General features: G+C 37.1%; 1 protein-coding gene across 1 annotated transcript in view; it reads right to left on the bottom strand.

Annotated features, from left to right (window-relative positions):
- Nucleotides 1-3502: 3502 nt before the first annotated feature.
- LOC128703331 (C-type lectin domain family 17, member A) overlaps nucleotides 3503-18793 on the bottom strand; it is a 31305-nt gene continuing 16014 nt past the window's right edge. The window contains exon 4 of the mRNA XM_053797958.2: nucleotides 3503-3860. Within this exon, the coding sequence (XP_053653933.2) occupies nucleotides 3628-3860 (233 nt within the window). The 3' untranslated portion in view covers nucleotides 3503-3627. The remainder of the gene's footprint in view (nucleotides 3861-18793) is intronic.

Raw genomic sequence — 18793 nt, 5'->3', positions numbered from 1 at the left:
TATATGCAATAAGATCACAGTAAACAGGTGATTTCAAAATATGCAAAACAACCACTCTGAAAGAATAGAGAAATTCCAATGGTTGTTTTGCATATTTATATATATTTAAGGAGTTTTATGTTAAGCTGTATTGTTTTTAAATAAAATCTAAAAAAATGTCATAAGCTAAGTCAAATAATTATATATAGCAAGATATTTTCAATTTAGCTAATATTGAAAATATCAGCAATACAAAATTATATGAAAAGGTAAAATACTACATTATAAAAGAAATATGTACATTATATACATTGGGTCCCATTCAGGGAGCGTAATAATCCCACACCAGAATGGCTTTGACGTGCTCTAGCTGAAGCGCCCGAGAGCTATAGGTCTTGTCCTTCCATGACTGATAATTTATTTTCCTGAGCCACCAGTATTTTGCATCTATTTTTGGACTGCGTACATCAAGTCTTATTTTCACTGTTCCTCATCATGTCAAAACCAGCAGAAATTGTTTTACATGTGTGCAAGCTATATGTCTCTATTTTATTTTAGGATTCGGGCTACTTCGTGATGCCAGTGATACAGTTTTAACCATGGCCAAACATCACGAATGTTTTCTCTATTATTTTCAAAATTGTGAGTGCAGGAACATTACGTTCGAAAAAACAAATTTTCATGTTTCCCGAAAAAGAGTATAAGGGTAGTCCTGGTCAAATACCATAGCATGTTATGGGCTGATAAATAGTCATTGACTATTTCTATGAACATCGTTATTATAAACATATTTTTCAACATAAAATTATATTTTGATAATTCCACCTTTATCTTAGCTGCAGTGGAACAAGATTTATGACCATTTAATTTTTTTCTTGAAAGTTTGTCATCCATATTGAAATAAAAATTACAGGTTGAATCAAAAGAGTATAATTTAATTTCACGTCTCTGAAAACATTTAGGAAGCAAGAGCAACACCCAAGCACTTACAACAAAAGTAATTACCATTTACATTTTAGTTCAGACATTTTTGTGTCCATCTTGAGTATTTGAAATTGTCCAATGTTGAGAACTTAACTTGGATATTCTAATGAGAGTTCTATGCAACAATTATCAACGTAGAAATTTTTGGTTATTGGAAAAAATCTATTTTCAGTCCAGGATTATCAAGATGTCATAGTAGATAAATACTGAAACTGGATATTTAAAAATGTTGAATTTGCATATTAAATTTTATTTAGTTTATATACTTAAATGAATATAACTTTTTCTTACTGTTATTCATTGAGAAAAAACTTTAAATATAATTCGAACACAAACTGAGAGTAAATACATCATCGACACCATGCCTAACCCTTCTAGGGTAGGGTAGGTGCCTGAGTCCGAGCCTTTAGCTCATAAGACTGTCATTCCCATTAGCCCCCTTGGGGCGGGGATGGCAGACCAGAGAGGCCTAGCTTGTGGCTAGGCCTGGGGACAGTTGGTCCCAAAGATGAGGAGGTACTTGTGTCTCCTCCCATGGGAGACTTAGGTCTCAGACACTCCCTAAAGAGGGAGTCAAGGCCGGGCCACCACTTGGAAAAGGCCCGGGCCGGGAGAATACCGGCGAATATTTAATAATAATGAGAGTAAATATAATGTATTTTTCTTTTTTTGCAGAATGAGATTCTTATGGAATGAGAAATTAGGTGAGAGATTTTATTGATGAAAGTCATGATATATTCTGATACTATCTATTGTTATTAACAAAAGAAGTATTAGGATGGATCAAGATGCATAGGAGGAAAAACTACATCATTTCTATTAATCGCAATAATTATAGAAACTGGTTTTGGGTTTTCTAGATTACTAGAGGTTATCTTACCTACTTAGGTTATTTTAGGTGTGAAAACTGGGATAAAAATACATGAAAAATTCTTTTGTGGTTCTGGAGACTTTACAAAATATATATTACAGTTACATTAATTGATAATTGAGATACATAACAAAAAAGGCATAATTCCGTGACTGGAACAATGCACAGATAACCTGCTTCGTAAATGGTCCAAGTCGGACTGAAACGTCGTCGTAAGCTCCTCTCATCTATGTGCGGGTTATTTGTGTATAAATGGGATAACTTCTATTGAAAAAAATATTAAGGTTGCGAGAGATAACCAGCATCTTTCAGGAAGAAGGTTGATAATGCTATCAACACATAGTGTACTTTGAACATTTGTGCATATGCTCTGCTGGTGGATTATGGTTTAATTAAGAGTTTCCTGGATAAAACGCTGGCGATCTTTGCGATCTTTTTATTGCAAGAAACTATTACCAGAACAACTGTTTCTATTGAACAGCCAAATCTCTTGCCAGGAAAATTCGTGTCTATCCAACACAGCAAAACATCATAGTTCAGAGGAGCAGATCTACTAGCCCTTTCTAGAGGTTTTTCTAAAATTCAACACTTCTCAAGACATATTTGTCTCACCTGTTTTTAGTCAACTTAAGGTAATAGGTTCAACATTCCTCACTTGACATTTAATATCAATATTCTCTATATATATAAGTTCACCATTCCTTTCACTAGGTTGATCTGTTTGTAATTTGATAAAGCCAATTGTGCGAGTGCAACGTTATCAATAATGGATCATATTATAATGTACCTGTATCTATGTTGTACAGGGTTCCTTTAATATCTATTTTATTTCTTTAAATAACATATTTTAACTAATGCTCAGCTGGGTTTATAGCACTATATGATACTACAGATTTTCAGAGAATTACTTTGGTTCTTCAGATGACCCATTACTCCACTCTAATAACCACAGGAAATTTAAAGTAAATGTTCTGTAACAAAAATTTAAATTCATATCTAGATTATTATCTTTGTTTATTAGCCAGAACCATGTCAAGCAATTCATTTTTTCTCGGTGGATTAGTTATTAACTACTTTGAACCATTTATTGGCCACTAATAAATCGTAAATTCCAGATTTTAAGTCACGTAAGTGAAATTGACAGCAAAGATAAATGCATTTTTACCTTGAAGCATTTGAAATTTTGTCCTCGATAAATTTACATCAAAGTTGTTAACGTCTGGGGAATGAAACACACGTCTAAGGCAAATTTTTAATTTCCTTAAAAAAAATTATAATAGTATAATTCATTTTATTTTTCTTCAACGTTTTTACGTTCATTAACTTAGCAATTTAAATTTTCTCTCTGATATATCGAATCGATCTTAACTTTTGTTGTCGTTAAGGAAATACGTATGCTTTTGTTTACGGCATTAAGAAGTCATAGTAGCACATCTTTTATTAACTAACACCTCAGTTATTGCAAAATACTTGTGTTATGCACATTCAAACAGTTATATTGTTTCTTGCACTTGATCATTTTTTTTTAATTTATTCTTATGTTTCAGTCTCTTTTATTTTATTTCTCCTCTGCTTCCCTTATTCGTTAAAATGATATTATATACTGCAGAGAGACACATGATAAAGTTGACCCTCACCTATTAGGTCTACTGTAGTCTACTTAATTTCTTTTATTTTTTTTTTATTTTTTTTTTATCTTTTCATATTGTATAAGAAGTCCTATTAAATGAAAATATATTTTAAGTACTATAAATCTGTTACAATTCAATAAATTCTTTTAGAGAATATGCCCATTACACTGTAGAATTGGCTGAATGATATTGACAGACGAACCTCCGAGATGAGGTACAGGAGCCAACACTCAGGGGTGGGTGCATCTCTGTCCTCATTTCCAGGCAATGTACGTTTTTAGGAAGGTCTTCTAGTAGTCCAGGGGACCAGTGGTTTTCGTCTACTGGTCTTCCGTCCAACCACATCCATTTCCCATTTCCTGTATTATTTCCGCCCACGAACACATTCAAAGAACCTGAATATGTTTTTCATATTAGTAATGCAAAGTAAAACGTTGATAACAAGAAATTTAAACTTATTTTGAATTTCAGAGCCAATAAAGCTATTGAGTTATGATTTGCATCGTACAACATGGGTCTTCCTCCACGTGCATGTAGGGGCACATATCTTTGTGTGTGTATATATATATATATATATATATATATATATATATATATATATATATATATATCTATATATATATGTCGTGCCGAATATGTAAAACTGGTCAGTTAGCAAGAACTCATTTAAAATTAAGTCCTTTCTGAAATTTTCTCTTATACGTATAAAGATATATTTTTTCATTAATGTTAATGTAAAAAATTATAATTTTGCACCAAAAGACTCTTAGAAAACTTACCTAACCTTATTATAACAAGAACAATTTATTTTAGCCTAACCCAACTAAATATATTTTAGATTTGTGTACAATAATTTAATACTAAACAAACACAGTAAAATATATTTTTTTTCGTTAGGTTCAGAATGATTTTGGCGAAATTATTGCATACACAAATTTTCACTTGTCCTATATGGCAAGATGAGCTTTGCTATTTAAGCCAAGATCGCAAGTTCTGCCTATTCGGCACGACATATATATATATATATATATATATATATATATATATATATATATATATATATATATATATATATATATATATATATATATATATCTCCAAAAAGATCACAGTAAACAGGTGATATCGCAATATGCAAAGCAAACACTATGAAAAAATAGCGAAATTAAAAGCGCTTTCGTGACTTCTCACTTTATCAAAGAACTAAAAAAAGAGAAGAAGAAAAACTTTATAAAACTGGGATGCTTGAAAGTGCGTGGATGTAGTGTGGTTGATAAGAAAGAGATGATTGCTGATGTTATGAATGAAAAGAAGTTGGTTGTCGTGGCCCTAAGCAAAGCAAAGCAAAGCTGAAGGGGGTAGGGGAGTTTCGGTGGGGAGATATAAATGGGAGAAAGTCAAGAGTATCTGAGAGAGTTAGAGTTTAGGAAGGGGTAGGAATAATGTTGAAGGATCAGTTATGGAAGGAAAAGAGGGAACATAAATGTGTAAATTCAAGGATTATGTGGATTAAAATAAGGTTTGGATACGAAAAGTGGGTCATAATAAGCGTTTATGCACCTGGAGAAGAGAGGAGTGTAGAGGAGAGAGAGAAAGATTTTGGGAATGTATAGGAACCTTTGAACCAAGTGAAAGAGTAATTGTGGTAGAGGACCTAAATGCTAAAGAAGGAAAAACATTTAGAGAGAGTGTGGTAGGTAAATTTGGGGTGCCAGGCGTAAATGATAATGGGACCCCTTTGAACTTTGTATAGAAAGAGGTTTAGTTATAGGTTATACATATTTTAAGAAAAAGAGGATAAATAAGTATACAAGATATGATGTAGGGCGATATGACAGTAGTTTGTTGGATTATGTATTAGTAGATAAAAGACTGTTGAGTAGACTTCAGGATGTACATGTTTATAGAGGGGCCACAGATATATCAGATCACTTTCTAGTTGTAGCTAAGTGAGAGTAAAAGGTAGATGGGATACAAGGAAAATAGAAGCATGAAGTAAGAGAGGTGAAGGTTTATAAACTAAAAGAGGAGGCAGCTAAGGTAAGATATAAACAACTACTGGAGGATAGATGGGCTAGTGAGAGTATAGGCAATGGGGCGGAAGATGTATGGGGTAGGTTTAAAAATGTTATGTTAAAGTGTTCAGCAGAAGTTTGTGGTTACAGGAAAGTGGGTGTGGGAGAGAAAAAGTGCAATTGGTGGAATGATGATGTAAAGAGAGTAGTAAGGGAGAAAAAGTTAGCATATGAGAGGTTTTTACAAAGTAGAAGTAAAGCAAGGAGGGAAGAGTATATGGAGAGAAAAAGAGAGGTTAAGAGAGTGGTGAAGCAATGTAAAAAGAGAGCAAATGAGAGAGTGGGTGAGATGTTATCAACCAATTTTGTTGAAAATAAGAAAAAGTTTTGGAGTGAGATTAACAATTTGAGGAAGCCAAGGGAACAAATGGATTTGTCAGTTAAAAATAGGAGAGGTATCGGGAAGATGGAGGTGATATTTTGAGGAATTGTTAAATGTTGATGAAGATAGGGAAGCTGTGATTTCGTGTATAGGGCAAGGAGGAATAACGTCTCGTAGGAGTGAGGAAGAGCCAGTTGTGAGTGTGGGGTAAGTTCGTGAGGCAATGGGTAGAATGAAAGGGGGTAAGGCAGCTGGGACTGATGGGATAAAGATAGAAATGTTAAAAGCAAGTGAGGATATAGTTTTGGAGTGGTTGGTGCTATTATTTAATAAATGTATGGAAGAAGGTAAGGTACCTAGGGATTGGCAAAGAGCATGCAAAGCTCCTTTGTATAAAGGCAAATGAGACAAAAGTGAGAGTGTAAAAATTATAGGGGGATAAGTGTGTTGAGTATACCTGGTAAAGTGTATGGTAGAGTTATAATTAAAATAATTAAGAGTGAGACGGAGAGTAGGATAGCAGATGAACAAGGAGCCTAAAGGAAAGGTAGGGGGTGTGTAGACCAAGTGTTTACAGTGAAACATATAGGTGAACAGTATTTAGATAAGGCTAAACAGGTTTTTGTTGCATTTATGGATTTGGAAAAGGCATATGACAGGTTGGATAGAGGGGGCAATGTAGCAGATGCTGCAGGTGTATGGTATAGGAGGTAGGTTACTGAAAGCAGTGAAGAGTTTTTATAGGAGGTAGGTTACTGAAAGCAGTGAAGAGTTTTTACGAGGATAGTGAGGCTCAAGTTAGAGTATGTAGGAAAGAGGGAGATTATTTCCTAGTATAAGAAGGCCTTAGACAAGGATGTGTGATGTCACCGTGGTTGTTAAATATATTTATAGATGGGGTTGTAAGAGAAGTGAATGCGAGGGTCTTGGCAAGAAGCGTGGAGTTAAAAGATAAAAAATCTAACACAAATGGGGAGATGCTTTTTTGTTGATGACATTGTGCTCTTGGGAGATTATGAAGAGAAGTTGCAGAGGTTGGTGGATGAATTTAGTAGGGTGTGTAAAAGAAGAAAACTGAAAGTGAATATAGGAAAGAGTAAGGTTATGTGGATAGCAAAAAGATTAGTTGACGAAAGATTGGATATCAGAATGGAGGGAGAGAGTATGGAGGAGGTGAATATATTCAGATATTTGGGAGTGGACATGTCTATGAAAGATGAGGTGAATTATAAAACTGATGAGGGTTAAAGGGTGAGTGGTGTACTTAGGAGTCTGTGGAGATAAAGAACTTTGTCCTTGGAAGCAAAGAGGGGAATGTATGAGAGAATAGTTTTATCAACGCTCTTATATGGGTGTGAAGCATGGGTGATGAATGTTGCAGCGAGGAGAAGGCTGGAGGCAGTGGAGATGTCATGTCTGAGAGCAATGTGTGGTGTGAATATAATGCAGAGAATTCGTAGTTTGGAAGTTAGGAGGAGGTGCGGGATTACCAAAACTGTTGTCCAGAGGGCTGAGGAAGGGTTGTTAAGGTGGTTCGGACATGTAGAGAGAATGGAGCGAAACAGAATAACTTCAAGAGTGTATCAGTCTGTAGTGGAAGGAAGGCGGGGTAGGGGTCGGCCTAGGAAAGGTTGGAGGGAGGGGGTAAAGTAGGTTTTGTGTGCGAGGGGCTTGGACTTCCAGCAAGCATTCGTGAGCGTGTTTGATAGGAGTAAATGGAGACAAATGATTTTTAATACTTGACGTAATGCTAGAGTGTGAGCAGAGTAACATTTACGAAGGGATTCATGGAAACCGGCAGGCCGGATTTGAGTCCTGGAGATGGGAAGTACAGTGTCTGTACTCTGAAGGAGGCGTGTTAGTGTTGCAGTTTTATAACTGTAGTGGTGTATATATATATATATATATATATATATATATATATATATGTATATATATATATATATATATATATATATATATATATATATATATATATATATATATATATATATATATATATATATATATATATATAATCAGAAAGTAAGAGAGGGGGTGAAAGTTTACAGACTAAAGGAGGAGGCAATTATAGTACATCAGCAACTATTGGTAGACTGATGGGTTAGTGAGAGTATAGGCAACGAGGCTGTTAGAATGTTCTCGAGATGTTTGTATATACAGTAGACTGTCAATTAAAATGGTTTCCTTTAAAACGTTTTTGCTATTACACTATTGTCAAATTGCGGAGTATTTTCGTTTTACACTTCGTAAAATTCAATTGAAATGGTTTAGCTTCTCGGTAAGGAAAAAATTTCAGCACCGCAAACTGATCGGAATCTTCCTCTCTGTGTAGTTTGCACTTGGTAGTCTGCCTGTGGTTCAAGCCATTGTCTTTTACGGGTGAGGCCCTAGTTTCCTACTATGCCACCTGCGTACCAGTGCTCGGTATAAACGCGTCCAGTGCGTTATCCAGCATTGTTTGTGAATCACGTTGTGGTCTGTTCATTACCATACATTGCATCTGCCAAGGAACCATGTCACACAGGATGCATGCAGGAAGGTGCAACACAAATTAAAAAAAATGTTCGATTCTTGGAATTATGACGAAAATCGAGATATTAGATCAGCTTCAATGAGGTTGCTGTGTGGTGGAGATGGCGAGATCTTATGGCCTCAATGAAACGTCGATTCGTATGATTAAAAGTAGTGAAGCAAATATATATGGGCTTGTGCAATGTATAACTCGAGCTGTCGTTTGATTTACTGACTTGACTTACCTACTGACTTAATTGATTTACCGAATAACTTGACTGATTTACTGACTGATTTGCTGACTGACCTGAATTTCTGAATGACTTGGCTGATTCACTGAATAACTGACTTACTAACTGACCTGATTTACTAATCTGACTGATTTACTGAATGAATGACTTGCTGACCTACTGACTTGATTTATTGAATGACACCTGATTTACTGAAATACTGACTGACCTACTGACTTTACTGATTTACTGACTTGACTGATCTACTGACTTTTCTGACTTACTAAATGACTTACTTGACTGACTAACCTACTGACTTGACTGCTTTACTAACTTGATTGACGAACTTGACTTATTTACTGAAAGACTTTACTGACTTAGTGATTTAATGAATGACTTGACTGACTTGAATGACCTGACTGACTAACTTGAATGAGTGACCTACTAACTTGAATGAGTGACCTGCTGAATTGAATTACTGTACTGACTGACTCACTTGACTGGACTGACTTACTGACTGGACTACTATTCACCTCAGCCCAGATGGGCTTCAGCATGCCTCTCCACTCCCTCCTTCACAATCATCGACGAACACCAGCAAGAACAATTTAAGTTAAGAAATATTATTTTTGTTTCGTTTGTAGCTTTGAACAACAGAAAAAAAAACATACTTAACGACAATGAACAACAATTGCATTATTTTAATTTTCGTATGATTTGGATACCTCAAAAAACAGTTGTTTGGCTTTTTAGGGGTCACAGGAACGTAACCCTATTTTTCCCCATAAGTTCTAAAGTTCCTTTAACACGGATTCGTCCAACACTGCATTTTCAGGAACCCAACTATCGTCTTAATTGACGGTTTACTGTATAGTAAGGTGTTTGCAAGGGGGAGGAAGAGGAGCGATTGGTGGGATAATGAGGTAAAGATAGAGTAGTAAGACACAAAACGTTAGCATATGAGGGGTTTTTACAAAGTATAAATGTTATAATAAGGGTGGAGTATGTGGAGATAAAAAAAACAGAGGTTAAGAGACTGGTGAAGGAATATAAAACGAGAGCAAAGGAGAGGTATAACATCTTGCAGGAGTGACAATGAGCCAGATGTGAGTAAATGTTTAAAGCTGGTGAGGATATGATTTTGAAATGGTTGGTGCTTTTATTTAATAAATGTATGAAAGAGGGGAAGATACCTAGGGACTGGCAGAGAGCATGTATAATTCGTTCTTATACTGGCAAGGGAGACAAAAAAAAGTGTACAAATTATAGGGAATGAACATGTTGAGTAAACCTCGTAAGGTATATGGTAGAGTTATCATTGAAAGATTTAAGAGTATGACGGAGATGAGAATCGCAGATGAACAAGGAAGCTTTAGGAAGGGTAGGGGGGATGTTTAGAACAAGTGTTTACAGTGAATCATACAAGTGACCATTATTTAGATAAGGGTTAGTTGTTAGTTAGTTTAATATCTTTATTATGCACCCCATACCCATTCTGTGGGCGGTAGTCAAAAGATTACAGAGGTACATAATGGGTCCAGGGACTGGACCCCGAAGTTATGATAACTGAAAAAGTTACAAAGGTAATGAACTCCAGGTAGATCTGGTCACAGTCATGGAAAGTTACAATGGTAATGAATCAACCTCACTCCTATACATGGTTACAGTCATGAACAAATTACAAAGTAATGAGCCACTGATACGTCCACACCTGGTCACCATTGTAATGAGTTATAAATACAAATATTAAGTGGGTCATACACCCACACGAGCGCGCGCGCACACACATACACACACGAGGGCGCACGCACAGACACATGCACACGAGCGTACAAATATATGTATACACACAAGCACGCACGCGCACACCACACACACACACACACACACACACCCTCACACACACACACACACACACACACACACACACACACACACACACACACACACACACACACACACACACACACACACACACACACACACACACACGTAGTGGAGGCAGGAACCATACACAGTTTTAAGACGAAGTTTGATAAAGCTCATGGAGCGGGGAGAGAGAGGGCCTAGTAGCAACAGGTGAAGAGGCGGGGCCAGGAGCTAGGACTCGACCCCTGCAACCACAAATAGGTGAGTACAAATAGGTGAGTACACACATGTGGTAATGCTTTATTTACAGCTAGCAAAGTCAGGGTATTTCTCCAGAATGGTTTTTAATATACCACTGTGGATAAAATACTTTGTCATTTCTTGAACATTTCTGAGCGAGTTGTCTCTAAATTCATTAATTTGATCGCACTCCAGTACATAATGACGCAGGGTGTGACAATAGTCCATCTGGCAAAGTTTACATTTCGTTTGGTCTACATCTGGTGGTGGTGATTTAACCTGCCATAGATACTTGTAACCCATCCGGAGCCGGGCAGTAGTGACATCCATGAGTCTGCTTATTTTGTTGGATGCACCATAGACATGTGGCTCCTCGTGCATGATGGAATGATAGATGGACTGACTTGTGTCAGTCTCCCTAAGTCTTAAGTCAATAAAGTTCAATTGAAGTTCTTTTCGTATTATTGTTCTCAGATAAGGGTAAAGAGGTTTTCTTAGTATTTAGGGAACTGGAAAAGGCATATGATAGGGTGGATAGGGAAGCAATGTGGCAGATGTTGCAAGTGTATTGTTAGGTTGTAGGTTACTGAAAGCAGCTGAGTTTTTACGGGGATAGTGAGGCTCATGTTAGAGTATGTAGAGACAGGGAGAATTTTTCTCAGAAAAAGTAAGCCTTAAATAGGGATGCGTGATGTCACTGTGGCTATTCAATATATTCACAGATGGAGTTGTAAGAGAAGTGAATATTCGGGTGATAGCAAGAGGTGAGGGATTAAAATATAAAGTACAGAACCCAAAGTGCGAGTTGTCATAGGTGTTCTTTGCTGATTTCAGAATCTTCCAAAATAAAAGTGTAGAGAAGTTGCAGAGGCTAATAGACGAGTTTGGGAGGGTATGTAAAATAGGGAAATTCGAAGTAAACACAGGGAAAACGAAGGTAATGAAGATACAAAAATATAGGAAAAATACTGAATATAAGATTGGAGAGAGGAAGTGTGGAGGAAGTGACTATATTCAGACATTTGGTAGTGGACTTATCAGCAGATGGGTCTATGAAAGACGAGGCGAACTATAAAATTGATGAGGAAGAAAGTGAATTGTGCACAGAGGAGTCTTTGTAGACAAAGAACGTTATCCATGAAAGCAAAGAGGGAAATGTAAGAAAGTATAGTGGTAACAACGATCTTAAATTGGTGTGAAGCATGGGTGGTGAATGTTGTAACAAGGAAAAGGCTGGAGGCAGTGGAGATGTGTCTGAGGCCAATGTGTGGTGTGAATATTATGCAGAAAATCCGTAACTTGGAGATTAAAAAAGGTACAAGGTTTCTAAAAGTATTATCCAGAGGGCTGAGGAATGGTTATTGAGGTGTTTCGGACATTTAGAGAGGTTGGAAGAAACAAGAATGACTTGGAGGGTGTATGAATTTGTAGCAGAGGGAAGGTAGGGTAGGAGTCATCCTACGAAAGTTGGAGCGAAAGGGTAAAGGAAATTTTGTATATGAGAGGCTTAGACTTACAAAGGAACAAGAGCTCTTTAGACAGAAGCAAGTGGAGGCAAAACGTTTTTATGACATGAGGTGCTGTTGGAGTGTGACAAAAGTAACATGAAAGGATTCAGGGAAACCAGTTAGCCGAACTTGAGTCCTGGAGATGGGAAGTAAAGTGCCTGCGCTCAGAGGGAGGGGTGAAGATATGTCCTAGTTTTTGAACTGTGGTTTAAGCATAACTCTTGCAAGACATTGATGGATTGAGTGATGATGAAAGAGTTTCTTCTATTTTGGGACGCCTTGCCTGTGTGGGAAACTGCCGATGTGTTAATAATAATAATAATAATAATAATAATAATAATAATAATAATAATAGTAATTAATAATAATAAAAATAATAATATTGCTCCTCTAACCACACTATCATATACGTTTTCCAAATGCAAAAAAAAAAAAAAAAAAACTCAATGATTACTGTAAACATTTGGTGTACACATCTCTACCCTTCCAGAACTATCCTTGTTCATCTGAGATCCGGTTCTCTGTCGTGCTCTAATTCTTTTAATTATAATTCTACCATACACCTTACCGGGTATACTCAACAGGCTTCCTTATAATTTTTACACTTTCTTTTGTCCCTTTTGCCTTTATACCAAGGCATTATGCATGCTCTCTGCCAATCCTTAAGTACCTTCCCCTTTTTCATACGTTTATTAAATAAAAGTCCAAATCATTCCAGATTACATCCCCCACCTACTTTTAACATTTCTGTCTTAAATACCATCAATCCCAACTGCTTTAACCCCCTTTCATTCTACCCACAGCCTCATGCACCTCTCTCACACAGACTTCTGGCTCTCCCTCACTCCTACAAGATCTTATACCTCTCTGGCCAATGCACGAAATCACAGCTTCCCTATCTTCATCAACATTTAACAGTTCCTCAAAATATTCTCTCCAAAATCATGATGCCTCCAACTCTCCATCTAATAACTCTCCTTCCCTATTTTAACTTTCAAATCTATTCGTTCCCTAGGATTTCTCAACTTATTTATCTCAATTCAATTTTTTCCTGATTCTTAGCAAAATTTGTTGACAGCTTCTCACCCACTCTCTCATTTGCTCTTTTACATTTCTACATCTATCTCTTAACCTCCTTTTTTTCTGCATATACTTAATCCATCTTATATCACTTTCACTTTATAAAAACCTTTCATTTACTAACTTTTGTTCTCTTACTACTCTCTTTACTTCATGATTCCACCAATCACTCTTCTTCCCTCCTGCCACCACTTTCTTATAGCCACATACTTCTGCAGACCACTCTAACACTCCATTTTTAATTCTACCCCTTACATCGTCAGCCTCATTGCCTATACTCCCACTAGCCTATTTTTCTATCGATAGTTGCTTTTATCTTACCCTAACTGCCTCCTACTTTGGTCTTTAAACTTTCAACTCTCTCTTACTTGCTGATGCAGTTCTTCTTATATCCCATATACCTTTTACTCTCAGTGTAGCTACGACTAAAAAATAACCTGATATATCTGTGGCACCTCTATAAACATGCACATCCTGAAGCCTACCCAACAGTCTTTTATTTACCAATACAGAGTCCAACAAATTACTGTCCTTATGCCTCACATCATATCTTGTATGCTTATTGATCTTTTTATTTTTCATAAAATATGTATTACGTACTACCAAACCTCTTTCTATACAAAGTTCGGTCAAAAGCTCCCCATTATCATTTATCCCTGGCATCCCAAAGTTACGTTCCACGCCCTCTGTAACCATTTCTCCCACTTTTGCATGTAGGTCCGCTACCAGAATTACTCTTTCACTTGGTTCAAAATTCCCTAAATACTCAACATTCTAAAAATCTCTCTCCTCTGCATAAACACTTATTATAACCCACTTTTTGCATTCAACACTTATTTTAATCCCTCCTCTCCTTCCAACACTGATCTTTCAACATTATTGCTACACCTTCCTTAGCTCTAACTTTCTCAGATACTTCTCATTTAATCTCATTTATTTTTTTCTCACTGAAACTCCCCTATTTCGCTTAGAGCTAGGCCACCGAACTTCTTTCCATTCATAACACTGGCAATCATCTCTTTCTTATCATCTTCACTACATCCACGCAATTCAATCATCCCAGCTTTTATATTTTTTATTATTATTATAGTAATTTATTGAAGAGGACTTATTAGCCAATTGTTCCTGGCATTTTAGTTGCCTCTTACAACAAGCATGGCTTACGGAGTAATTATTTTTCTCCACTTCCCCATGGAGATGAAACAGTTAAACAAGAACCTCCTCCTCAATACTGGAACTCTTTGTAGCTCATCATTCTCCCAACACTTTATTATATTTTACCTTATCTTCTTTAAATTAAAAGCATTCACTTCTCTCATATTTACTGAAGCCATTCTCTTCATAACTATCTACTTGTGTATATATATATATATATATATATATATATATATATATATATATATATATATATATATATATATATATATATATATATAGATTGTGCCGAATAGGCAAAACTTGCGATTTTGTCTTAAATAACAACGCTGTTTTTGCCAAATAAGGCAAGCAAAAAATTTGTGTAGGAAATAATGTCGCAAAAATCATTCTGAACATAACGAAAAAAAAATATATTTCATCGTTTGCCTCGTGATGAATGAAAATCGCATGACGCTCTAACCCACTCGACCAGACAATCCTACAAGAATCAAGCACCTAGCAGAGCTAGGTGTTTTACCTTGATCCGAGGACATTCGGTGGTGTGGGTGCCTCTGAGCTAATTTCATTCTAATCCCCGTTTGGTATACTAGCCCAACAAGCAGTGTTGATATTATTATGACCAAGAACGAGTGGTGTTGAATCAATAACAACAATGCAACTAGCCGAGGATTTCAACCCATTTCGTTTTGGCCCTGCCTCGTTGTGAGCGAAAATCACATGACGCTCTAACCCAATGTACCACACAGTCCTACAAGAATCAGGGCTAGTCGCAGTTTTATTTATTCAATACCACTCGTTCGTGGCCACAGTAATACAAATACTGCTTGTGGAGGCTAGTACACCAAACGGAGATTTGAATGAAATTAGCTCAGAAGCACCCACGCCACCGTATGTCCTCGGATCAAGGTAAAACACCTAGCTCTGCTGGGTGCTTGATTCTTGTAGGATTGTGTGGTCCAGTGGGTTAGTCAAGGGATTTTCGCTCAAAACGAGGCAGGGACAAAACGAAATGGGTTCGAATCCTCGGCTAGTCGCAGTGTTGATGTTGATTCAATACCACTCGTTCATGGTCACAATATATATATATATATATATATATATATATATATATATATATATATATATATATATATATATATATATATATATATTATTTTTTTATTATTATCACACTGGCTGATTCCCACCAAGGCAGGGTGGCCCGAAAAAGAAAAACTTTCACCATCATTCACTCCATCACTGTCTTGCCAGAAGGGTGCTTTACACTACAGTTTTTAAACTGCAACATTAACACCCCTCCTTCAGAGTGCACGCACTGTACTTCCCATCTCCAGGACTCAAGTCCGGTCTGCCGGTTTCCCTGAATCCCTTCATAAATGTTACTTTGCTCACACTCCAACAGCACGTCAAGTATTAAAAACCATTTGTCTCCATTCACTCCTATCAAACACGCTCACGCATGCCTGCTGGAAGTCCAAGCCCCTCGCACACAAAACCTCCTTTACCCCCTCCCTCCATCCTTTCCTAGGCCGACCCCTACCCCGCCTTCCTTCCACTACAGACTGATACACTCTTGAAGTTATTCTGTTTCGCTCCATTCTCTCCACATGTCCGAACCACCTCAACAACCCTTCCTCAGCCCTCTGGACAACAGTTTTGGTAATCCCACACCTCCTCCTAATTTCCAAACTACGAATTCTCTGCATTATATTCACACTACACATTGCCCTCAGACATGACATCTCCACTGCCTCCAGCCTTCTCCTCTCTGCAACATTCATCACCCACGTTTCACACCCATATAAGAGCGTTGGTAAAACTATACTCTCATACATTCCCCTCTTTGCCTCCAAGGACAAAGTTCTTTGTCTCCACAGGCTCCTAAGTGCACCACTCACCCTTTTCCCCTCATCAATTCTACGATTCACATCATCTTTCATAGACCCATCCGCTGACACGTCCACTCCCAAATATCTGAATACATTCACCTCCTCCAGTCTCTCTCCCTCCAATCTGATATTAAATCTTTCATCACCTAACCTTTTTGTTATCCTCATAACCTTACTCTTTCCTGTATTCACTTTCAATTTTCTTCTTTTGCACACCCTACCAAATTCAGCCACCAATCTCTGCAACTATATATAAATATATATATATATATTCATATATATATACATATATACATATAAATATATATATATATATACATAAATATATATATAAAGATAAAGATAGAAATGTTAAAAGCAGGTGGGGATATAGTTTTGGAGTGGTTGGTGCAATTATTTAATAAATGTATGGAAGAGGGTAAGGTACCTAGGGATTGGCAGAGAGCATGCATAGTTCCTTTGTATAAAGGCAAAGGGGATAAAAGAGAGTGCAAAAATTATAGGGGGATAAGTCTGCTGAGTATACCTGGTAAAGTGTATGGTAGAGTTATTATTGAAAGAATTAAGAGTAAGACGGAGAATAGGATTTCAGATGAACAAGGAGGCTTTAGCAAAGGTAGGGGGTGTGTGGATCAGGTGTTTACAGTGAAACATATAAGTGAACAGTATTTAGATAAGGCTAAAGAGGTCTTTGTGGCATTTATGGATTTGGAAAAGGCGTATGACAGGGTGGATAGGGGGGCAATGTGGCAGATGTTGCAAGTGTATAGTGTAGGAGGTAGGTTACTGAAAGCAGTGAAGAGTTTTTACGAGGATAGTGAGGCTCAAGTTAGAGTATGTAGGAAAGAGGGAAATTATTTCCCAGTAAAAGTAGGCCTTAGACAAGGATGTGTGATGTCACCGTGGTTGTTTAATATATTTATAGATGGGGTTGTAAGAGAAGTAAATGCGAGGGTCTTGACAAGAGGCGTGGAGTTAAAAGATAAAGAATCACACACAAAGTGGGAGTTGTCACAGCTGCTCTTTGCTGATGACACTGTGCTCTTGGGAGATTCTGAAGAGAAGTTGCAGAGATTGGTGGATGAATTTGGTAGGGTGTGCAAAAGAAGAAAATTAAAGGTGAATACAGGAAAGAGTAAGGTTATGAGGATAACAAAAAGATTAGGTGATGAAAGATTGAATATCAGATTGGAGGGAGAGAGTATGGAGAAGGTGAATGTATTCAGATATTTGGGAGTGGACGTGTCAGCAGATGGGTCTATGAAAGATGAGGTGAATCATAGAATTGATGAGGGAAGAGTGAGTGGTGCACTTAGGAGTCTGTGGAGACAAAGAACTTTGTCCTTGGAGGCAAAGAGGGGAATGTATGAGAGTATAGTTTTACCAACGCTCTTATATGGGTGTGAAGCATGGGTGATGAATGTTGCAGCGAGGAGAAGGCTGGAGGCAGTGGAGATGTCATGTCTGAGGGCAATGTGTGGTGTGAATATAATGCAGAGAATTCGTAGTTTGGAAGTTAGGAGGAGGTGCGGGATTACCAAAACTGTTGTCCAGAGGGCTGAGGAAGGGTTGTTGAGGTGGTTCGGACATGTAGAGAGAATGGAGCGAAACAGAATGACTTCAAGAGTGTATCAGTCTGTAGTGGAAGGAAGGCGGGGTAGGGGTCGGCCTAGGAAAGGTTGGAGAGAGGGGGTAAAGGAGGTTTTGTGTGCGAGGGGCTTGGACTTCCAGCAGGTATGCATGAGCGTGTTTGATAGGAGTGAATGGAGACAAATGGTTTTTAATACTTGACGTGCTGTTGGAGTGTGAGCAAAGTAACATTTATGAAGGGGTTCAGGGAAACCGGCAGGCCGGACTTGAGTCCTGGAGATGGGAAGTACAGTGCCTGCACTCTGAAGGAGGGGTGTTAATGTTGCAGTTTAAAAACTGTAGTGTAAAGCACCCTTCTGGCAAGACAGTGATGGAGTGAATGATGGTGAAAGTTTTTCTTTTTCGGGCCACCCTGCCTTGGTGGGAATCGGCCAGTGTGATAATAAAAAATAAATAAATAAATATATATATATATATATATATATATATATATATATATATATATATATATATATATATATATATATATATATATATATATATATTATATATATTATACTTTATTATGTAAAATGGTTAACATATTAACAGGATACATGATAGTACGATAAGCTTCTTATCGTACTATCATCGTTCAAAATACTAATACAAAACGTGTGAGCGTTACATATAAAACACACAAGTGAATGTGCCAACATTTAAATATTACGATCATTCACCTTCTCACAGTTTTGATACATACCCAGGATACAACAAACAGACATTACTCCTATATATATACATACCGAGATATGAATGCTTCTCAGTATATATGTAATGAAAGTTTTCTTTATACTTGTATTACCTTTTAAGA

Source organism: Cherax quadricarinatus, chromosome 15 (genome assembly GCF_038502225.1).
Source record: "Cherax quadricarinatus isolate ZL_2023a chromosome 15, ASM3850222v1, whole genome shotgun sequence".
NCBI classification, from domain to species: Eukaryota; Metazoa; Arthropoda; class Malacostraca; order Decapoda; family Parastacidae; genus Cherax; species Cherax quadricarinatus.
This window is presented reverse-complemented; position numbering and strand designations above follow the sequence as displayed.